General features: G+C 34.1%; 4 protein-coding genes across 5 annotated transcripts; 2 read left to right on the top strand and 2 right to left on the bottom strand.

Annotated features, from left to right (window-relative positions):
• Positions 1-693: 693 nt before the first annotated feature.
• On the top strand, positions 694-3,200 carry slc-17.2 (putative transporter slc-17.2). Its single transcript, NM_066664.5, has 6 exons — positions 694-793; positions 1,288-1,475; positions 1,548-2,258; positions 2,312-2,503; positions 2,552-2,734; positions 2,786-3,200. The coding sequence occupies exons 1-6, from the start codon at positions 769-771 to the stop codon at positions 2,966-2,968; spliced, it is 1,482 nt and encodes a 493-aa protein (NP_499065.1). The 5' UTR covers positions 694-768; the 3' UTR covers positions 2,969-3,200.
• Positions 3,097-7,005, bottom strand: tkr-1 (putative G-protein coupled receptor tkr-1). Its single transcript, NM_066663.6, has 8 exons — positions 6,882-7,005; positions 4,693-4,992; positions 4,504-4,627; positions 4,363-4,442; positions 4,169-4,316; positions 3,558-3,748; positions 3,326-3,504; positions 3,097-3,275 (listed from the first exon to the last, which is right to left on the bottom strand). Exons 1-8 carry the CDS (start codon positions 6,998-7,000, stop codon positions 3,196-3,198), a joined length of 1,221 nt encoding a protein of 406 aa, NP_499064.2. The 5' UTR covers positions 7,001-7,005; the 3' UTR covers positions 3,097-3,195.
• Positions 5,158-6,678, top strand: C38C10.3 (uncharacterized protein). Its single transcript, NM_066662.4, has 5 exons — positions 5,158-5,232; positions 5,281-5,369; positions 5,747-6,263; positions 6,308-6,394; positions 6,446-6,678. The coding sequence occupies exons 1-5, from the start codon at positions 5,204-5,206 to the stop codon at positions 6,627-6,629; spliced, it is 906 nt and encodes a 301-aa protein (NP_499063.1). The 5' UTR covers positions 5,158-5,203; the 3' UTR covers positions 6,630-6,678.
• Positions 7,006-20,419: 13,414 nt separating the features above from the next.
• Positions 20,420-23,530, bottom strand: crn-6 (Cell death-related nuclease 6; the record flags this gene model as incomplete). Of its 2 annotated transcripts, NM_066660.6 has the most annotated exons (10): positions 20,420-20,564; positions 21,396-21,512; positions 21,565-21,708; positions 21,777-21,898; positions 21,948-22,035; positions 22,176-22,285; positions 22,334-22,562; positions 22,609-22,692; positions 22,740-22,842; positions 23,437-23,530. In NM_066660.6, the coding sequence occupies 10 exons, from the start codon at positions 23,526-23,528 to the stop codon at positions 20,517-20,519; spliced, it is 1,137 nt and encodes a 378-aa protein (NP_499061.2). In that variant the 3' UTR covers positions 20,420-20,516. The 2 variants fall into 2 exon arrangements, with proteins under 2 accessions (NP_499061.2, NP_001370104.1); NM_001382961.3 differs by lacking the exon at positions 20,420-20,564 and having other exon boundaries at positions 21,201-21,512; positions 23,437-23,528.
• Positions 23,531-24,267: the final 737 nt, after the last annotated feature.

The following is a 24,267-nucleotide window of genomic DNA, read 5'->3' as shown; positions in this document are numbered from 1 at the left end:
AAAAATATCAGAATCTTGATGGGAAAATGCTCTTCCCATCATATTTGGTCATTTTCGCTGACCGTCTTATCAATAGAAACACGAAATTTCGGAGTATAAGAAGTGTGGTAATCGGTCAGCTTAAAAGAAAATTTGTTTTAGGTAAATATAAACGCGTGATTCCACTGAAAACATGTAATTTGGAGGCGGTGCTCTTTGAATTATGCCTACGCTCTTTACCCAACATTGTAAATATTATTAACTGGTCAGGCACTTTACACAAATCTCTTAATATTTTCACGAAAGTATGGTGATTTTTTCCAATTATAAAATTCCCTTTCTGTTATTCCATTTTTCTACCAGCTTCATCACATTGCATCACTTTTGCGCGCTAGCCGTGCTCCAAATAACCGCCCTCTGTTTCTCATGTGTCTCACCGCGCCTTCTGTTTTTTCTTCTTATTCTGTTTTAGCGAGAAGCAGTTATCTCAAACAACGTCATCTGAGTTTCACCCTCTTGTTGTCCAAGTAGTGAAATCCGATTTTCAACGAATTTCAATTAGTCCTGAGAGCTCTTGAGTTGGCCTGCCGCTTGGGCGGCTCTTCCTTTACGTTGCCGCATTTCTTATCTTCTTCACCACATTATATGTTTGATCGAGGAACATATTTCAATTATTTTTGTTATCACTTGAATTTTCTGATTTTTTGTTTTCAGGCTGTCAGTCGGTTCCCAGCGGATTCGTCGATATACGAAAAATAGTGAGAAGCTCTCGACGACGAGCCAATAATTATGGAAGGGGCTACTACCAAACCGAGTGAGTTGATCGTAAAGTAAAAACCACTTAGTTTTTTTTGGAAAAAACGTAGAAACTATGAAGACCAAATACAATTTAAAATTTTGAACACATACACCGGATCTGTGCGGCAAATTAAAATGTATAAAAAGTTATTTCCATCCGAAAATAATATTTAATTTTGTTGAAAAGCTTGAGAAAAATCTCAAATGGCACCTGAAAGTTGCCGTTTGCCGTTAATAGTTTTTAAAACAATTTTTCGGTAAATTGCAACTTTCAGGTACTATTCGAAGCCTTTTCAAAAATTTTAACAAGATTAAATGTTATTTAGCCCTGACAGGCACCCGAAATTGATAGTTTGGTCGTGACTCTCCAAACTGTTCTGAAGTTTGCAGACGAATGATTTATTAATGATCGACTTTCGGAGAGTGTAACAGATACCAGAAGAAAACCGAAAAAAGTTCATAAAAGAAAAAAAAAGAAGAAAAGATAAATGATTAAACGCTTTTTTGCAGGGCTGGTGCCATCCACGCGTTTTGCGTTGTCCTTGGTCATGTTTTTTGGATGTCTTGTCACCTACATGATGCGTACGAATATGTCGTTCGCAGTTGTTTGTATGGTTAATGAGAATAAGACGGACACAGGAGTGGAGAAGGTCTCTCGTTGTGGAAAGGAAATGACACCTGTGGAGAGCAACAGCTCGGTAGGGTTTATTCAGTGATGAAAAAAAACAATTTGAAAACCGAATGATAAAGAATCATGCAACTTTTTTTAGGTGATTGGAGAATTCGATTGGGACAAGCAAACAACTGGAATGGTTCTTTCATCGTTTTTCTATGGATACATTGGAAGTCAAATTATCGGAGGACATCTAGCTTCACGTTACGGAGGAAAGCGAGTAGTATTCGTGACGATTCTTGGATCTGCGCTCCTTACACTGCTAAATCCTGTCGCTGCCAGAACATCTGAATATGCTCTGGCTATTCTTCGTGCCGCAATCGGATTTCTTCAAGGAGCAACATTCCCTGCAATGCACACAATGTGGTCTGTATGGGGACCACCTCTGGAATTATCTGTCTTAACTGGAGTTACATATGCTGGCGCTCAAATCGGAAATGTAATTGTACTTCCACTCTCTGGATTCCTCTGCGAGTACGGATTTGATGGTGGCTGGCCGTCGATCTTCTACATCATTGGAGTTTTCGGTGTTCTCTGGACTGCTGTTTGGTGGTATGTTAGCTCTGACAAACCAGCTACCCATCCTCGAATTACACCTGAAGAAAAACAATACATCGTAACAGCCGTCGAGGCTTCAATGGGAAAAGATACTGGAAAAGTGCCATCAACTCCATGGATCAAAATTCTAACTTCTCCTGCAGTATGGGCTTGCTGGGCTGGACATTTTGCCGGTGATTGGGGAGCATACACGATGCTTGTATCTCTTCCATCATTCTTAAAGGATGTCCTTGGATTGAATCTTTCATCTGTAAGTTCAATGCTGAAATAAAAAAAGGTTCATAATATTTATTCATTTTTCAGCTTGGCGCCGTTGCTTCCATTCCATACATTGCATACTTTTTGGCTATTAATGCAGGTGGAGTCCTTGCTGACACACTACGATCAAAGGGAATCCTCTCAACATTGAACACCAGAAGAGCTGCTATGCTGGTTGCTCTCATCGGACAGGGAATTTTCCTCGTGGCTTCAGGTTACTGTGGATGTGGACAAGATGTAAGCTAAAATTATTTTAAATGATAAATTTCAATATCTTGGTTTCAGGTCCTCGTCATAATCTTCATTACCTGCGGTATGGCTATTTCTGGCCTTCAGTATGCTGGATTTGTCGTGAACTACCTCGAAATCGCCCCACCATTCTCTGGAACAGTGATGGGAACTGGAAATACTATCTCCGCACTTGCTGGTATCATTTCACCAGCTGTCAGCAGCTACTTGACACCTAATGTAAGATAAGAAAATTAGAACAAACATTCAAGTTTCAAATGCCAATTTTAGGGTACTCAAGAAGAATGGCAAATGGTTCTATGGTTGACTGCTGGAATTTTGACAATTGGAGCTCTGTTGTTCTCAATCTTTGCATCTGGAGAAGTACAACCATGGGCTAAGCTGACCGCCGAAGAAGGCCATGAGATGGCTCCACTTAGAGAAGGAGAAAAGATTGAATTGGCAACCGCCTAATCATCATTTTTAAATATTTTAATCTCTCTCTGTTCTATTTAGGCTCTTGTTTTATTACAACCTGCATCATTATATGTCTTTGAAACCAATCGAGCTTTATTTTTTTGTACCACTACCAAAGATTTCACTTTCGTTTCAGTATTTATTAAGATTTTATCCAAAGTTACAAACGTTGATATACAAAAATATCATAAGCTATGATTCAGCAAAAAATAAACACGTTTCAATCACCGTTCATGGCAACTCAGAAGATGTACTTTTGAATATTTCTTCGTATTTTTCTCGGAATGCATCACACAAACCAAATCTGGAAGTGTAGAATATCAGATGTTTGTATTGAGAGATTATTTTACAAACCTTGAGAAGAATTCTCTTTGACTTTTTTATCCAAACAGGAAGAGTTCACTCTTCCTTTTTGCAAAGAAATAGCCATACTTCTCATTTTATCCGGGAATAATTGTGAATATTCATATTGTTCCTTTTTGCAGTCAATCACTGGAATCCATCGGAAGACGTACCGGAAGCCAATGCGGAATCTGAACATTTTTACAAATAATTAACATTTTTTAATGATATTCATTAGTGCTACCTTTCGTTGGCAAAACAATAAATAATTGGATTGTATGCACAACTAGACATTGCAATCCAGTAAATCAACAAATACGCATATTTTCCACGAGCTGCATCGAAGAATTCTTCAAGAGCGAATGCGTGATAAATGTGGTATGGAAGCCAGCAGACAACGAATGCAACGACCATTAGGAAGAGCATTTTTACTGCCTAAAGAATTTAAAATTAATTATTTCCCAAATGATGGTTCATTTTAAACATGTGGGTTCAAAGAATTTCAGATTTTGATCGATTTTTCCGTATTCTAACACTTACTATTACCTGGACGCAACATTTTCCAATTCTTGCGGCAAGAATACGGTACCAGGTCTCGACACGACATATTTCTGTTAAGTGCAAAGGGTGTGCGTATTTAAAGAGTACTGTAATTCAATACTTTTGTTGCTCCGGATTTTCATTGATTTTTTGATAGTTTAAAAAAACGAAATACTTTTCAAAAAATCTATGAAAACTCAGCAGCAATGATAGTTTCAAATTACAGTACTGTTTAAAGGCGCACGCCTTTTTGCGTTAAACTAATATGTGTCGTGTCGAGACCGGGAACCGTATTTTTTCAGTTAGGAAATATACCTTGCTCTTTGCGCGTGTGTGATTGTTCTTCAGACTACTGTCAGTGGCTTCATTTGTTGCTCGAAATGCAACGGCAATCCGTGTGAACGTTGATCCCAAAATGATTATAGGTAGAGCATATTGAATCCCAAAGAGCACTTTTTCAAAGCTGAAAAAAATTAAATTCATTCCCAATTCGACTTCAGATCTCTTACAAAGTATTAACTGGTGCTGAACAAACGTGAGCTTTTGAAACAGTTGATGTAACCACGTCATATGTGTAGAGAGAGTTGACCTGAAAAAAGAAGAAGAAGAATAATGATAAATTCTAATTTGCTTTGAATAGATGAACTTACAGATGCAGCAATTGCAAACGGAAGTGCAGTAACCGTTGAAACAACCCAAATGATGAGAATAGCAATGACGGATCTTTTTCGAGATAGTGGACGTTTTTGTAGAGGATTCACGACTGCTTGACATCTGAAATTTTGACTAATGATCTTTGTGCAAAGGGAAATAAACTCAAAAATTTCAAAAGAACCTACCTATCCCAGCTGAGAGCCATCATTGAGCACACGGATACGGTAGTTGGTGCAATACCGAAGAAGGAAGTAAGTGTACATAGATCACCATACCACCAGTCATAGTATAAATTATAGGTCCATGAAGTACCAACATTGAAGAGAGCAATCAAAAGATCAGCGAATGCCATATTGAAAAGAAAATAGTTGAAGCCGTAGTGCATTACTTTGTGTTGATAAATTATCCACATCACGACAGAGTTTCCAATTATTGCAGTTGCCATCAGAAGGACAAATGCAATTGCCACAAATACTTGAGTTGCTCTGAAATTATTTTTATTGGATTTCTAAATTTCAATTATTTATTTAATTAAAACATATTGTTGTTAAATAAATCAATAAATACGTAATATGTACTCAATTAAAAAATATTTTATTTGAACCTACACGTAAAGATAAAAAATAATCATCCCCCAGAGTTTTCGATTCAGTTTTCAATTTGTTTCCGATTCAATTGCAGCGATAAGGAAAAGTTATGGATTCGACCATGACCAATTACATGGGGTAAGCTCTTGAAATCTCTCATTGCTGTACATAATTGATTGTTTTCAGTCAAGAGAATCTTCCTCCTGCATTGAAGCTAATCAATGATAAGAGTTATCAATATTCGACACATAAGCATAATATTGAAACTTCTAACGGTAAGTTATCAGGTCTGAGAATGTGCTAGAAAACAGCCCAGTGATTCGTAAAATGACAACGCTAATTGCTCATGATTTTTGTAAATTCGAAATTTGCTTCCGTTCCTTAGATTTGGGGTTTCAAGCTTGAAAAAGTAGGCTTAGGTTTTCCGGTTTATAAATTTGGGTGTAGGCTTTCTGTCGTGATAATATATACCAAAGATAAATGCCTAATTTCGAAATAGGAAAATTAGCGCTTGGCTTTCAGGCTTACCTCTCGTTATATGATATAGGTTCAGTTGGACATGTAAATAAAATGAAAGAGCAAAAAGTGATGTCTATTTACGTTCCTGTTAGCATTCCCACTTCTCTCCACTCAAACCTTTAAACTATTTCAGATGGAACTCTTCACTCATACACCATCGTCCTTTCACGTGAACCACTGGAATCTCCGACATCTTACAACAAATATCAGAAAAACGTGGAACCCGTTCAAAAGGAGAACCAAAAGCCGAAGGATCTGAACAAGATGACTGCAGGACCACATATTGCTGTCAAGAATTCATCCGGTCTTGTCAGTCAGATCAGTAGTACTACATCGAGCGAGAGGAAAAGACGTACTCTGGCCAGACCGTCGAGTTCTTCGGAGAGTGATTTGAAAGTCGGAAATATTCAACAATCGAATCAGTATTTTACTCTTCCGTCGGTAATGAAGCCATCTGCACTTTCTACGGAAGATCCAAAGAAGGTGATTGTTCAATCGAATACTTCTTCTTCATCCATGTCTGATGCTTCTTCTAAGAAAAGTCTTCCGACTTATACATACTTATCGGGACATACGACAGGATCTGCTAGATACGTTACAATGGTTAATGTCAAGTTTCTGCTTCTTCATTGTGATGTACTCCAAAGACGGTTTGCTAGAAGTTAGTGAAAAGTTGTATAAATTACTTTTTCAGTGCTCAGTCCATGTTTACTGACGAGTTTCCCTCGGACTGTCGTTTGGAAGAAGTTGTTATCAACTTCCATCAACTCTGTTGTCGCCAGTAAGTTTTTATTTTCTGGGTTTTTAAATCTGATTTTTATAGAAATTTCAGACTTCTTGATCAAAACTTCAATCCTCGTCTGTCGTATTGTATCGGAGAGCTCAACTACTCGGATTCCAAGCCAGTCTCAGCAAATGACATGAGCAAGACTTTGGCTCAATTGGCTACTACACAATCGATTGCTCAATTGTCAATCATTGTGGATGTTACTGAGAAGAATATGAAGTTGAAGTGAGACTATGGGAACTACAGTGAATATGTGAATGAAGATTTTGTGATGATTGTTTTTTTCAAAAACAATAAATGTCAAAGAACGTTGTTTTTACCTTAACTCATCAAGGATGTAGTTTTCATGTCAGACGTCAGAAACATTTTAAGAATTCAAATATCTGACCAGGGCTCACTGAATCTTTTAGACATTTCAATAGGGCTAGTGATCAAACAAGTAACAGATATGATGTAAGACTAAGTTATTCTATGTACTTACAATGATTCTCTGGAACTTGGAGCACAGAAGAATATTCCCTCGAGTTCAGCAGGGAGAGTAAGATTTTCAGCATTTTTACACGCACGCTCGCCAAGTTGAATTAAGAATTCTTGATTCATTGCGTCTGAAATTATTTATATACTATTTGAAAGCTTGAAAATAGTTTGAAAATAAAAAAGAGTCTGAAAAAAGCAAAGTTATATAAAGGAAATGAATACGGAAATTTTGCAAATAGGGGAAATTGAATTATAAGGGTTTTAAAACAAAGAATTTGTGAAAAGCTCAAATGTTTGCAGAAAGGTGAGATGATGAAGAGCAAGGTGTTTGGTGTCTATGCTCAGAATTTGGTGATTGTGGCGGCGGCTGAGAAGGGGAAGGTTGTAACCACAAATAATTCAACAAACTGAGCCTTGAATCACGAATTCAGGAATAGGTTCTCCTCTTGGAATACCAAGAAGTCAAGCGAATGAAGTCAGCAAAATTTTGAGAACTGGGCTGAGAAAATTGCAAGTCGAAGAAAAACAAAATTGATTAATAGGGAGAAAATGAAACCTAATTTGATAAAATGATTGTTTTCATGAATCGTAGAAATTATTCAGAAATAACTTTTGTTTTGAGACAGACAATATGGGTACATTCAAATTTGTCTCGAGAGTTCATTTTAAATGTCAAATAGTCCGGCAACTTTCCATAGTGCCACTGAAAAATATGCGACAAGTTATATAAGATTTCAGAAGTCAAAATAAAAAAAGTAAGTGAAAAAAAACAATTTAGAACCTCGGGGGGAGGTCTGATAAGTGCAGCATAAACGAAAATAGATTCATGTCACGTTATAACTTAGTGATCCGAAGTGGTTGTAGTTCTATATTCTTTATCCTAATGCTTTTTATGGAATACAGTCAGGTCACTAGGCACACATCATACCTGCCTGTCTATGGGACTGCCTATGTAGATTTGAGAATTTCTAATTTGCATTTTTCTGGTAAACGAATTTGACAGCAAAGTAGAAGCTTAGGTGAATTGAAAGAACGTACTGCGCAGTGTTTGCGATTCTATTTTTTTTTAATGTGGGGTAGGCACAAGGCAGGCGAAGGCCGTTTTAGACATGTGTCCAGAGATAAAACATTATTAGGTGTTCTACCAGAAACATTTTCAAATTTATTTTGATTAAAATCTGCTCCAAGTGTTGTGAAAACTGAATTTAACTTTAAAAAATACGGATACTTTTCAGTAACCGCTTAAGTTTAGCTGGTGGAAAACGAAATAATAGTACTTAAATTTCAGAAAAAAACAAGTCCAACATGACTCTGTAGGAATTTCAATTTTCTGAAGTTCTATGAATTTTTTTTGTATCAGAATTCATTTTGAATTGAATAAATAAAAAAGGCAGAGAGAAAAAAAAACACATTTCAACAGCACGCTCCAAAAATGACGTAAATAGGTAGAATTTACTACGAATTGAAAGCATATTTGTCTGAAAAACTGAGAGCTCTCCAACTTGTACTAGTAAATTTGAAAATATCTGAACTCAGATAATTTAGACGCTTTTCTGTAATTTCTTAGGCGTTTCAAAAAGTTTTGCAGACGGAAGGTTTGTCATTTTTACCAATTATACAAAAACTCAAACTAAATGGAAGTTTATGAAAGTTTCCAGAGCTTCTCAGAACACTTCCGAAATTTCCTAGAGTTTTTCTCCAATATTCAGAAATTTGCGGAACCTTTCAAAAGAGACCAGAAGCTTATGAAGCTTTTCCAGAAAAAACCAAGACATTTTCAAAATTGAGATTCTACACTTCTATAGTACCCTTAAAATTTAACTAAAACACAGACTTCAAACTACAATTGTAACAGATCCTATGATTGATTTAAAAATATTCTTCCTTGCCGGTCAAAAAAGTGATCAAATGTCAAAAGGAAGTTGTAATGAGATCTGTGACATCACATAGATCCAACAGAAGAGTACTCTAATTCATTAGGTTCGAAAAGACGGATATTTGGAGGTGGAGCCTGATTCATTATTCTCTCATTTCCGCCTCCATCGTCGTTCTGTCAATCTTTAGTTTTTCTAAAATAGTTTTCAGAAAGTTAGACAAAGGACGACGGTGGTGGTGGTGGAGCCGAGAATTTACATAGAGAAGCAGATGAGAAAAGAAAAAGCGGATTCAGAGTCCGTATCTCATAATTATTGGTTATATTATATCCTCTTCTGGTATCAAAACAAGAATGTGACAAAGAGAGGAATGCTGTCGTTGTTTCTGAAAAAGGAAGAGAAAGAAAAAAAAACGAATTTAAAGGAAAAACAAATTGGAACAAAATAAATGGGACCCAGGTGGGGCTGATAAAGGGTATTTAGGGGAAAACGGCGAAAAAAAAATCTGAAATGAAATATTTGAAAGAAGCTGAATCGTGTTTCATCGAGCAGGTACACAACTAACACTGCAAAAAACACTGGAAAAAAAAATCTAAGAATCACAAATTCTTTGAAAAAATTAGCTGTTATACTCGCTTATTAAAAGTTGTTTCTTCACTAAATACAGGTTTAAAAAATGCAACTTGCGAGGAAAGTTTTGGGAAAGTTGATCTTCTAAATTTAGTATGTTTTGTGAATTTGGGAACACTGCATGTTTTTTTAAATTGAGTTGGGTTTAAAAAATTCCAGATTTTTTCCACGAAAAACAAAGATCGAAAGTGGTTTTGAATATTCAAAATTCAAAGTGCTCCTCTGCTGTCATTTTTAGGTCTTCATTAATAATATACTTTTTCCAATGATAAAAGCTACATCTTAAAGCGCAGGAGTGATCTCAAACATTTTCTTTGTCACGTACGTAGATAGGTACAAATATTCTCGAAATTTTAAATACAGAAGAAGAAGAGGATAGTTCGAAGAACAACGACGAACAACGGCACAATGGACACAACGACTGAAAAGATGAGCATTCTTTTTCTTGTTCGGACCATTTCTCGTGCTTCTTAGAAGTGTTAGAAATAGGAAACTTACAAGGAGTAAGGGGAACGCGAAATACGAGACATTATGCATAACTTATAGAATAAGAGACTAAAATAAAGTTAAGTTGGTTGGAATTATAGAGATATGAAAAATACAATAAAAACTGCTTGATTGCTTTGCTATTCATTTTGATAGGTTATATCTCGGTATATTTTGAAAATATCATTTCAATATAACTTTAAAACGGTAGAAAAATAAAATAAATGTAACTAATTGTAAGATATAAGCTGACAAAGTTTAAGAATGGGGTGCAATAATAAAGAAAATACGTTAAGTAATAACTGGAAAACTACCAGATTCAGACGACATATCCATAACATGTTCCTCACAAGTATCTTGAAATTTTTGATGCTCAAAGTCAACAGCCACGCCAACAAAACCAGTACTTGAACCAATTCTGTGGGTGTGGCCATATTTTTCACCGCCTTTTTTCGAACCTCCCACAAAGATCTGCCCTTGTTCTGGAGTTCTTTTCCGGATAAATGAATTTTCAGAATTTTTTAGGCCTCACGAAAATAGGCTATTTACTACGATTTTCCAAATTACTTATTGAATAAACTTATTATATATTCACAGAAAATTTCTGCACGAATTCCAAAGTTCACCCTTTTCGAAAATTACAACAAAGTTCATAAATATTTTTCCAAAAGCTACTACCAAAACACCATAATTTTGTTTTCCTAGATCCCGTTGGATGTACTTTCAAAATTTTTTTACTTCGAACAGAAAATAAATTTTCCCGGACACCGAATCATAATATTTGCCATGCTCTAAAACAAAGAAATGAAAAATTCCAAAAAATAATTAGTGAAAATTCAGTGGAAATTATACACAGAATTACCATTTTGATTACAAACCCAATGAATATATTATTATTATTTTGATCCAACAGGGGTTTCAGTTTCCGTTGAAAATAGGAAGCGAGGATTCTAATTTTGAATTTCTTCTACGTAATTATTTCAATTCATAATTTGAAACCTCGAGTTCCAAAAACTCTTTATTATAATCAAGATCTTTCTTTTTCCGCCCTTTTCCAAGAATAGAGCCATATTTTATGAATTCAAAAGACCAAACAACTGTGGGTGAGAAAAATGGAAACTCTTTTTGAATCAATTGGTTTCCAATTGGAATGTGATGGCCCCAGGCGGTCCAATTAGATCTCATACGGCAAATATGTGTACTCGTCTAAATTTCCGAATGTTTCAAGGATATTTAGTACTGAAAACATTGAGCTTACTCAAAAAAGGTTCATATCAAATGCCTTATAATGTCAATTAGAATGGAGAAGTTTGGAAACTTGAACTTTCGAACTTTTGACCACAAACTTTTTGAATTGAACATTTAAAAAACGTGTTGAAGGTAGAGAATTTTTTTAACCTTTCCCAAATAAAAGCTTGAAATTAAAAAAAAAACTTTTTTTATTTGCTGTCAAAGAAAGGCCAATACTTTTTTGCCAATTTACTAGAATTTTCAAGAAATTTTTTTTACCTGAATTTTTTTCGGTTATTTTGGATTATTATAAGTGTACATATTTAGACAAAATCCTTAGATTACGAACTGAAAATTTTTTAAAAATTCACCGGAATCAAGAAATCTGAAAATTACAGATATTGTAACCCGGAACTTACGATTACTGTTTCTAACACAACCTAAAAACATCGAATAAGCCGTCAGAGCCGCCAATGTTTAAAAATTCGAAAAAAAAAACAAACTAATCATCACGAAACTTATTAGTTAAAACATTGATGAATATATATATACAGAGAACACCAAAAAAAACCAAAAATTGAAAACACCCGAAAAATTAAAAATCTGAGAAAAAAAGTTGTCAGAAGTGAGCACTAGCCGAGCATAATTTGATTGATAGAAAACAATTCGAGCCCTTGACAGGAATTTTTAAAAGCCACAGAGTTTTGAAGTTAAAAGTTTTTTAAGTTTTATCACCTCGGAAAATGTTCTACAGTAATCTCAAAGACGCATAATCAGAAAGTTTATTTTTCTTTCGAATGAATTAGAGACCAACCCGCATAACTTCTCTTAAAAGTCGCTGTAAACGGCACAAATACACACACAATACGAAGAATAGTGTAGTAGACCAAAAATTTCACTAATTTCCAAAAAACGCATAAGAAATTTCGGTGAATTTCGATCCCCTCGTCAGACAAAAACAGGGTGATATGTCAAGTATTCGACAGTTTTTTAGAATGCTCCAAAAAAAAACAATGTGCATATGACGTGGCTTGGATACAACAAGAAAACAATCTTGAGGGGACGGACGGATTCGTGTGACAAGAATAACAAGGAAAAAGGGATGGAAATCCGGTGTCACTCAACTTGAGAGAAATCTTTTTGATAGTACAAGAGAGTCATAAAAAGGGAAAAAGGGAGGATATATCTCCCCAAACAAACTCATTTCAGCGATTGGAATAAATGTACTAGAAGATGAAGAGGGTTTGAAAAGAAGGCGGGCAATTAATTGGAGTATAAATTCCAAGGGATCATTCTTGCCAAATAGTGTTAATCAAACTTAAATGAGTGCAATCGCGCTTCACCGGCAAAGATAAAACCGTAAATTTGAACAATTATATTTATTGTAGTTCCACTAAATTTTGATTGTATAAAAATAATTTAAAATTTAGAAAAATCAACGAATTCATAAAATATTAACTTCCTGTCTATTCTCAAAACTAGAGTGAAAACTTTAAAAAATCTAACCAATAGTACTAGTACAAGGGGAGAATCATAAAAGAATAAAGAAATAAAAAAATCCATATCTCATTCCATCAATTGGAATACTAAAAACTCATTCTTCAGATTCACACCTGACTGATTTCAGACTAAAAATGAGATCAGAGAGCATGATCTTCCGATTCACATATTTCAAACAGGGGCGGAAGTCGTGAATCTCCGAAAAATAAGATGCACATACACATACTAATTTGATTCTGACACTAAATATATAGGCACATATGACGATGGGGGTGGATTGAAAGAAAGGAAAAATTAATTTCATGTCACTTTTCTGTTGTTTTTTTTGCTGCAGTTAATAAGAACAAGCACAGACGAGCTTTTTAATCTCTTTGAATTTTTCCACACCTACTTTTAAAACGGATCACACCACGATGAAAAATTCGATGTATGATCGACGGAAAAAATAAAAGGATGTGCTCATTGAAATTCCACGTGGGAATACGGGAGTGCAAAACACGGACCAACAACAAAGTGTTTAGTGGTCGAACAAGTGAGATTCAGCGAAAAAAACAACCTTTTCCTTCTGTTATTAGCATTTTGGTTTATTAGGAATTTCCTGGATTTGTTTTTCACACCACGTTTCAATTTCAGTTTAAGATCAAAAATTTCTCATAAATTTCAAAGACCGAGACATTATCAAAATGAGGGTTAGAGTTTAAGGGGGTTTGAATTATGTCTTCCCTGCAGGCTCGGCCGCGTGTCTCATGCCGCTTCGGGCCTCTGTATAGCAAATTTTCGAGAAAAAAAGTAAATTTTTCCAACGGTTCCATGTCGTAGTGGCCTTTTCAGTTTAAAAAAAAGGTACTCTATTTTTAACAATTAGGTCGTTTGTTCCGAGACTTCAAGTTGGTTAATGTATACATGTATTTTCAGTTGGAAAGAACTCAAATTTTTTAAATATATATACCATTTGGCTAAATTGTGTCTTAATTGATGTAAATACGTCAAAATTCTAAAATATGCAAAACGAGAATGATTGAATAAAAGTTAATTTCGGTCCGTTACGACAAGAACAAATTGACAAAAATCAAAATAATTGCCAGATTGATTTTGATTTTTTTTTCGAAAATTTGAACCGCCCTAAAAAAGTTTTCGATAAGTTTTCTCATCATAAAACATGGTAGTTTTATTCCAGATCTCTACTCTTGTTTTAAAGTTGAAAGAAAATAGGGCTAAAATGAAAACTAAATCGAAAACAACAATACCCAAAGCACGGAAAACAACGTAATGTTTTTTGGTATTCAACCAACTATTTCCGGCAAAAAAAGAAAACGAACATCATCCCTAAAGGAATATATTGAATACAGACAAAAATAAATCAGGATCCACGGAGCCACACCTTTGACGTCTTTTACGGAATCAAAAAAAGCAGGGTGGGGTCAAAATTGAATTATTAATACGTCTGCGATTATAATAGAATTTCGGAAAAAGTTGGAGAGCTCGCTTCCCGCGATCAGTGTACGCACGAATTTTATATTCGATGACTAACTAAACTTTGAAATCAAATAACTTCGCTTTGCTTGTAACTTATTAACAATTCGGTAAGATTTTACGCGTGAGGTGAGTCTATAACTTTAATAAAACTTGAATCGGATAGCTCGGCGTTTGCAGTCAATTTTTTACAAATTTTTTTCTCTAGAAATAAGCTTGAGTTAAAAAGACTTGGATGAGGGAGTTCGCTTTGAAATCTCTGATTTGGTTTTAGTCTGGCCTGTGCAAAAAGCTGAAAACAGTTTAGTACGGATCTGGAAATTCTCAGTAGGGACCACATCGGTAAAATGGATGAATAGTTGCTAAAATGTTCTAACAACCTCTACGCCAATAAATTCGAAAATTAAATTAAATTTAAAACATGCTTGAACATTTTTTATTGAATTGTAAAATTAAAATTTTTTTGGTATTATAAAAATGATAACACATTTATAAATTGGACGCTTGCAAAAACAGAGTTTAGCAAAAAATGTTTTCAGCAAAGTTGTCAGCATTCTCAAAATGAGCAAATTAGAAAGTGCTCATCACGTTTGTGTGACATCTGAAGTAGAAGCAAAGTTTCAGAAGAGGTCAGAAATTACAAGAAGGTGTAGTGGATGATGAAGCTTGAGTCATATATTCCACGCAAGAGCAGTCAAGTGTTCATTGAATGATGTAAAGATGGAAACAATAGAACTCTGATCCAAGCGAGATGAATGTGAAAAACTAGAGTGGATAATATATATCTATGACATATATATAATTTTAATTCAATTCAGTTCTTGATCTTCGATTAATTTCCGTTTTCTGTGTTTTCATTTTCAATAGAGTCTCACTTTTCTAGTCTGCGCGAAAATATTTTTAAATGTAGCGTCTAGAAGTAGAGGCCAAAACCAGAAAAGAAATACAGACATAAAATTCAAAGTTTTTGTAACCTGCCAAATTTACAAAAAATGTCCAAGTTGAGCATTGCTACAGGTTTAAACCAGGGCTGTGCAGCAAATTCCAAACTTGTAGAAAGCAAACATTTTCGACAACCGTAAAACAACAAACTCATTGAAAATAGTTATTGAATTCAACTGAAAAATCTAGTTCATTTTCAGGAAATTCTGAAACCGGTTGCTTCCAAATTAAAACAGAGATCTAACCAACCATATCAAGAAAAAAACTATATAATAGTTTATAAAAACCAAAGAATGTGACCAAGAAAGGTACTTCCGTCACATATTATAATCACCTCCCCCTCCAAATGTCCTTACGTCATGACGGAAGGAAAAACAAAATAAAACCGAAACATGACATGGCTTAAGTAGGTTTTTTGAAAACTTTGCTAAATCCCTTTTTTCTGCAAACCCACCAGGACAAGAGGGTCTGATGCATTGAAATGCACGGCTTTAGTTCGAAACAAAGCCAATCTATTCGTGTGATTAAAGACTCAAAACACAAAGATGAGCACAGCAGCTATGAGGAAATGAGATCCGTATACATAATAGTCAAAAAGGTTCGTGACAAAGTGTAGATTAAAATGGCATGGCCTTTTTTTGAGATAATGATGAGGAAATAGTACATATAGATCTTCAAAAAAAAATTGAGGGGGGGGGGTTGTTCAATATTTCCTATGGTACTAAACTTTCAGTGCCAAAATTAAAAGAGTAAACGTATTCTAAAGTTTCTTAAAAACCTCATCCATTAAATACTTTCACATTTCACTAAAGTTCATTTTTCAGAAAATAGTCATTTTAAACTAGAGGTGTCTTCTTCGTTGACAAGTGTCCTAAAGCTACACTACTCGAAAAGATGATCAAAAACCGGAAAGTAAATGCGGAAGACAAATTTGAGTTGAATGTGAAAAGTTGTCTTTCTCAGTTTTTTATGTGAAATTTCTGGATATCTTCTTTCTACTGGAACTTTTTGAGATAAACGGCGTGGAAAGATGGGAAATAGTAGATCAAGCAGATATTTGAACTTTTTTCTCATGGAGCTTTGAATGGAATTGACATGTTCTTAGAGTCTTGGCAGAGAGTATGAAACAAGCAAAAAAAAGTATAATTGAAATACGATTCCAAATGAAACAAAATTCAAAAGTTGGGAGTGTCACGTGATGGATATTGACACCAAGATACACTAAGGCGTCATGGAGGAAACAAAACTCATAACTCATCGTTCTGATCTCGAAATTTTAGACATTGAAATGGAATTCAACGGACTTTAAATATGTTTCGAGCAGCTGAAATATCATTAAATATCGTATGTCCTTATCTCGAAAAAAGCGGAAGTTGTCTGACTGAAACTAAAATTTTGGAAATCTTCGTGACAACATTAAAATTTAGAACAGAGCAGATGTATTATTAAAAGGACATCACACAAATGTTTCAGTTTCGATGGAATCTTTGACGTGAAGATTTACGTCTTTTTGAATCTGAAACTCAGTCAGGTGAAAAGTTGAAAATTTGCATGATTTGGAAAAAGAGCTTCGCGGTTCTTAGAATTTTAAAACTAGAGTATTGGTCGTTTTGTCTAGAAATTTTTGAAATTTTTATTTCAATGGGAGCAAAATATTCGGTTAAACATTTTAACCTTAAATCTTAAAATACATGATTTTTCGGAACTTCGAAAAACAAGATCACGTAGCTCTAGGAAAAGTGTTTCCAACAAAGAATTGTTAAGGGTTCACAATTTTTGTGCTCACGTGTCGAATGCAACACAACACAACAAAGAACTTGTTCAAATTGAATCCCGCAACTATTCTGTTGTATCCTTGTAAATAAGTTTCATGAGAAACTGGAGAGAGTGCAGAAACTCTGAATTTGAATAAAATTCAAAGTACGAGAAGATTCTTGAGCTCATTCTTTGTTTGTGTATTACTAGAAGTTTCCGGTTATTAAAACAGTTTTTAATTTTTAATAGCACTCACAATCAGGAAATTCTATAAATAAAGAGCCCTAAAACAGGATGTATACGTGGTAATTTTAAATTAAATTATGAGTCGGATCAAAAGGTGACAACAATTTAATTGAAGGAGGGCGATTCAAGAAATGAATCAAACATTTTCTGTAGGGGAACTAGAAGAATTGGAATTTTGCTGCAAAATTTTTAAATAAAAAAAACAGAATCAAACATTAATAACTTCTATTTGATCTACAATCGACTCAGCTTTCTGACGCACTTTACAAGCTTTCTGGGGACAGGTGACACAGAGATGTGTGACAGAAAGGGGACAAAAAAAGTGAAGCCTAGGTATTGCTTTACAATTTTCAAATGAGAAATTCTCGATCTTCATAGTTTGTTTCCAGAAATCTATTTTCAAAGAGGATAGAACACTTTAGAACAAATCCCCAGAGTACTTCCTAAATTGATGAATTTTCGTGTTGACTTTTAAAATATTGAGTAAATATTGTTGCTTTTATGGAAGTTCCGCAAACTACTTTAAAAAAATCGTCAGAACAGTTCAACTGAAAACAAATAAAACATTAAATCTCAAACAAAATTGAATCCATCAAAAAATATGTCTGACATGAACTCCAAGGTGTCATGTAGTTCAAACCGGAAGGATGTTGTCTGAGTCCAGACCACATCAGAGATCAATCAACTTATATATCCGTCAGGTTGAAGACATTTTTAAAACGTGAAATCTAATAGAACTCTTGCCAAAATGAAGATCCACTAGAAATAAAAAACAACAAAAAAAAACAAAAATCTCGGCGGTAATGTATAACTTCTTCTATTCATTTTTTTTTGCAAAAAAAAGTGCGTAAATGGAACTCGGAAGCCATCGAGGATAACTCATGTGAGAAAATAGATTGAAAGATCACAAATGTACAGTTGATGGCATCATTGAACATCTAAGCTAGCTTAAGTTCAGATAAACTGATTAAAGGTTTAATGATAGGTAGGATGGAAGTACATAGTTTGGAGAACATGATGTTTGGTCTTGCAAGAGAATAATTTACCTTTATTCTCCAAACTCTTTATAGTTGGATGTATCCGACTGATGTTACCGACTTCTGTATACAGATTTTCCAATTCGACAGCTTAAATATTTCTAAAATTTCACATTATTGACATTATCAGTTATGAGTAAAATATTGGGTTATACAGCTCATTATTTTTTCAATATGAGAAAAATATAGAAATCAGGTTAGTAACTCTATGAGAAAAAAACATTCTAGTGTTCAATATAAAAATAGAACAAAGAATAACAAAAAACGAGAAAAGTACTTGAATCAAAGCTGTCCTATTCATTGAGTTTGAATGATGATATTCAAAGAAGAGCTTCCATTATTCAAATCATATAGCAACACCCACTCCGGGAAACAAAACGCCCACTAGACGTGAGCATTCGTTTTTTTTTCACAGCTGGGAGTTTAAAATTGGACTGTAAATTGTAGTGATCTAGCTTTGAATTGTTCATGGCCAAAAATGATTAATTAGTTGTAAAGAAAAAAACATTTTGCCTTTTTTATCTATTAGATTGGTTTTCCTTTTTGACAGTTTATGTCTTGGTTGACTATGGGTTTGTCAAAAAGTTTAAACATTAAAACAATTTCCATGTTAAAATGTTTTAATAAACTTAAAGATAACACTGAGCTTTCACATTCATTGAAAAAAAATGAACTGTCAAATGTACAAAATAAATTACTTACATTAATAAAATGAGAAAAGTAGAAAAATATCATCAGAAATATTCTGATTCACTTAATTCTGTACCCCGACTAAACCACAAGAAAATATGTTTTTAAAGATTTTAACTGAAATCCGATTCATGTTTTCTCATGGGGTGGTGTTCTATATCTCCGCCTACATTTACTTATTTTGAAAAGAGGAGTGTTCTTGAGAATATCAAATGTCGAGTTTGTAAAAATTAGGAAAATTAAAAAAAAAATAACTGAAATGTAGTAGACTGTATTTTCAGCGATTGCTGCCTATTTCATGCCCGAAAAATATAAGTGTGCTTGAATATGAAAGCTCGCAGGCAAACACTTTTCCCAATTTTCGCCAATTTTTTTTTGGATCAAACTTGGGCTCAACACCCCAGTCCAGCCTGAAATTTGCCCAAACTTTGCCAACTTCTGAACCTTCTTCCCCACGTTTGATCTCGAAACTATATTACGGTTACTTGATCATCTTATCGCTCACATGTTTTGTCCTTTTTAAATCCTTTGATTCTTCTTCTTGCCATTTCATTAAAACGTGAACGAATAAATATATAACCAAGTAGAGGATTTGGGCGACTTTCAGAAAATCAGAAAATACATTGCTTCAAATTGTTAAGCCCTCTTAGAGAGTAAGGAAAAAAGGAAACTGAACTGTTTTGACAATGAGCAAAGTATTTTCTTATTTCTTTTCAACAATGGCATCTAGTAAATAAAAATCCGAAAGATGAAGTGGAATTGTGCTTCTATTATCTAAAAAAGAAATGAGGGAATAAAAGATAAAAAAGGGACGAAGCGTGCGGTCACTCAACCAAACCAAATCTTGCTAAATTCATTCAAATATCCATATTCACATATTGCAAAAAATAAATAAATAATGGTTGAATAATTACAACAGATGCTAACTGTCTATATTTGGGAGTCCATACGCTTCACTAATCAAAAATTGAATATTTCATGAAAAATTATAATTTATTGAAATTCAGAAAGGACACTTATGAAAGTCTTCTGACATATGATTGTGCAGGTGAAGAGAAGTTTATTGAGAATACTTGGAATTCAAAAATCATGTAAATCCTGAAAATTACTTAATTAAAGTTGAGATATATGTGATTTTCGAAAGATCAAGTAAATGAAATCATATTATTCGTGAGAAACCAACGAAACATAATGCTGAAATATACTTTATGGAAATAACTTTAGCACTGTGGGTCGAAAAATTTTTAGTAACTGAATATCTCTGTAGGGCATCTAAGTAAAAAAAATACATGACTGAAAGGCGGGGGAAGGCCGCTCACGCCTTTCTCGTTCCTACAGACAGAGACATAGATTATGTCGGGCACATTGCAAAATGATTAACTTTCTGAAGGCCCCGCAAAGGCAGGCATGCTTGAGGTAGTTAAAACAGATCTTATAAGAATAGTGAAATGCCCCAAAAAAATTGGCAAATCTCAAATAGTTGGCGGCTATGAAACTTAATGGAGGAAAAGTTAAAGTTGCACCAACTCCGGAAAGTCTCAGCTCACGAAAAGTGAAGTCAGAGAGTTATTTATCTACTGTTTAAAGTTATTATTTAGAAATTAATATTTTTGTTGAAGTCCGACGTTTAGTAAAAGAAACAGGTGAGAAAAAACGAATAATCGAACAAAAATCTGGTACTTGAAAAACTTTTTATTGGTTTTTACATTACACACATATCCCATGGCTCCCGGATGCACAATTGTTGTTTTTATGATTTCAAAATTGCTATCAAGATCACTTAAAGAAGGTTATAATTGCGATAAGAAGAACTGTTAGGGTCGCCTGAAATGAGGAAGAAGATTAAGTGACGGATCAGCAGGAAGAGAGAGCTCAAGCAAAGAAATGATCAAAAAGCGCAGTGTTTTGAAACAAATAAATGGAAAGACATTGTTTGACATGATACTTGTGAGAGACACTTCACTCACTACGTTTTTTGAACTTCAACCTTTTTTTTGACTTTGCATTCCAAAATCTCGTGGCTATGACGTTTCAGCATGAAATTTCAAAAAAATTCAAAAAGGAGTTTTGGAATTTTCGAGAGAATATAATTAATTAAAAATTAGAAAAAAGGTTGTCAAAAGCGCGATAATTCAAATAGGAGATTTGCGAGAGCTGAAATATCACTAACAACCATGATCATTTTTTTAAACTTTTTGAATTAAAAAAAACTTTTGTGGCATCTTAAAATTTAAAGTAAAGTTATCACCGAAAAAAACTGTTTTTCAGAACTTCGACTAATTCTAAATTAACAAAAAAGGTTCATAAAATATCCAAAAATAGACAAACGGCAGGCTACAGAAAATATGTCCGCTGTTTGGCTTCTCAAGAATTTTGACTTTAATATTTGTTTTGTACAGCTCAATTGTGTATAATATCAGCTAGTTAGCTATTTTTCAAACCGGAAAATTGATCAAAATTAGGCGGAAGTTTATATTTAAAATTGCGATGACTCAAAACACAACTGCTCCATCACTTAATTTTCAGAGGTAGTATTTTAGGGGATGGGAAAAGGGAATAACAAATACAGACAGACAACAAAGAGATAAATATTATAATTAAATGATGATTCATAAATGATATCTAGAAATATCGATTGTTGGCAAGCGCATCTACCTTTTCAGCCGTTGCTTTTGTGCAAGGCACTGTTTCACTGATGATATTTGCGAATTGGAAGTATGTTTCTTGATCGTAGATGCACATTGTTCCACCGCCACGATGGATTTGATGACTCTTAAAATAAATTCAACCAATACTTATTGTTAAATTAATGTGTTTAAAATACCTGACGATTGATATCTCCAATACAAACGTATGGAATTGGTGGCTTTGAGGAGCTTTCACTATATGCCACGACGAACTTTGAATGATCTTCATAGCTGGAGTAATCGATTGCATATGGAAGACGAATGTATTTTGCACTCATTGTCTGAAATGCAACAATTTTGAAAACTTAACTACGCTTGAATGCCAAAATATGAAAAAAAAACTCCTTACCGACTGAACATGATTGGGATCACAAACTGATGGGAGATTATACTCATCTCCGCTCTGATGATTCCATGTTTCAACTTTGATCGAAGACTTCAATGTAGGACCGACAAAATCGCTGTAGAGATCTGAATTTTCTTACAATGTTTGCGAATTGTCACAGAAATCAATTCTTACCTTTTCCCCATTCACCGGTTTTCGCGAAATGTCGGAAGTGTTGGCCACCAAGTGATTTCAAAACCTTCGTGGAAGTGAGTGGTGGACTCTGAATTCAAAAATATTACATTAAAAATTATTTTTTTTGAGATAAAAAATCAATTTTGGAAATTTGTTTGAAAACAGATTTTATAAAATGTTATATCACTTGGAAACCGGAATAGTTGTCAGGCGCAAGAAAATTCCTACCTTGTTATATTCCTTATTTTTCAATTGAGATAAAACAGGAAACTGGTTTGCAAAACTCTGTGGCAAATTGAACTGATAAGTGAATGTGTTGTAGTAGAAGAGTTGTTGAGCTGAATAGTATATTTCTTTAAAATAACTTGTATAACCGACTGTATTACCAATAGTTGCCAAGGAAACCGTATTGTAAGAAATACAAATTCCCATTTGCCCATAATAATGCGCATTTGATGGGAATCGGAACATATCTTTACTCGGGAACTTTGGAATACTGTGAATCATCCAGAATCCGGTGTATTGATCAAATACAGTAACACCCTTTGCATGTCCTGAACTATTACTCCAGATTGTGCTATCAGGCCACTCGTCATTGTACATGTAGCTGAATGTCTGAAAATTTACTTTCAAAAAAAGCAACGTTCAAGTATTATCTGACCGTATTCATATTCGAGTTATAGTACTGTTGGAGGGTATAATATACGGCATTATTCTCAACATCCATTCCTTGTGGCATAAGTTTCTGAAATTGATTATTATTGGTAAAACTTCAATTAAAAAAAAACAAACCCAATTTTTATTATTGACATCAAAATACAAGAATCCAGTTCCATTTGAAATTGGTACATTGTCTGGATGATTCCAAAGATGTGGAAGTTTGTAGAAGACGAACCTCAAATTCAATTTTTTTGAAAAAAAAAATAATTTATTGATTATCTAAAATTATGTATTTCGGCATTATGTCTTTTTGAAAGAAAAAACAACTCATGGCATCTATAAAAATTTTCATAGTTTAGTTCTGACATTCTTGAATTTCATTTTGTGATAAGCCGATTAATAATATTATTAGCCGTTCAATTTGATAAGAAAAGTGTGAAAAGTCATCAGTATAGTTTGCAAGAATATTTGATGACAAGAAAAGAAAAATGTTTGAATTGAATTCCAGAACTTTTGGAAGCGGCTGGCTGAAATTTTATCATGCAGCCCCCTAATTGTATTGCACCGACTTTACGTCAGACTGTGAAAGTGGATGTCTGGTATATTAACCCCTAATTAAACGGTATAAAATTGCGTTTTTTTTTAAATATTGATTACTTTTCCAAAACAATATGAAGCATTCAAAAATTAGTCCTGGAGCCTCTTGACACCCTACAAGTCGATCAAGCGTTTTACATGCAATACCACTAGTGAAAATACTGTAACTTTTTTTTTCTCTACAAAAGTTGCCAAACTCAGCCCAAAACTCATATATTCCCTTGTAACTCACCAATCTACATTACTTCCATTATTATCCTTGCATTGGTACGCGGCATTTGATATCCCAATAAGTGAAACTATCAAGATAATTTGACGAATCATCTGCAATAATATTTCAGAAAAAGAAGAAGAAAAAACGAAAGAAATGCAGAGTATTGAGAACGATAATTTTTTATATAGGTGTTAAAAACTCAGGACATAAGACGATTAAATGTTTTGGTACCAAAGATGAAATTTTTAGTTCTGTCACTTATTTTAGCCACTTTTCAGCGAGAGGAGAAGTTGTACTTTTCTATTTTCAGAGAAGAGGCTGTGAGTTGAGAGTCACGTGCTGATAAACTAGATTTTAAGATAGACAAAGCCTTTTCCTGTTCTTTTGAAAATGATAAATGGTCTCAGTCGTCGCCGAGAATGAAAAAGAAAATAAATTTCAATAAAATGTTTTATGAACATTGCCAGTGCTCAAAGTTCCGATATATTCCTCATAAATGAAAATACCAGACACAATTATTTTCTTGAATTATATTTCAAGCACAGTTTCTTAAACAAATCACAATAAAAAATTAAAGTTACAGTTAAATAATGAGGCTCCCTGAACACTCGAAAATTCAGTACGACAAACTTAAAAAATTGAAATATTAGATAAATGACAGATGACCAGTACCAACTCAATCAATACTGCTGACGTGGCAGCTGAACAGACACCCATTCAATAAATAACCTTTTATTGTAACCGCTGTTTGGTTAGATGATCTTATCTTTTTCTTGTCTAGTAACACCTTCTATAATTCCCATATATTCCTTATCATTTCTCGGACATCGTGACTGATGTCGTCATCAA

The sequence above is a fragment of the Caenorhabditis elegans genome, chromosome III (genome assembly GCF_000002985.6).
Source record: "Caenorhabditis elegans chromosome III".
Lineage (NCBI taxonomy): Eukaryota > Metazoa > Nematoda > Chromadorea > Rhabditida > Rhabditidae > Caenorhabditis > Caenorhabditis elegans.
This window is presented reverse-complemented; position numbering and strand designations above follow the sequence as displayed.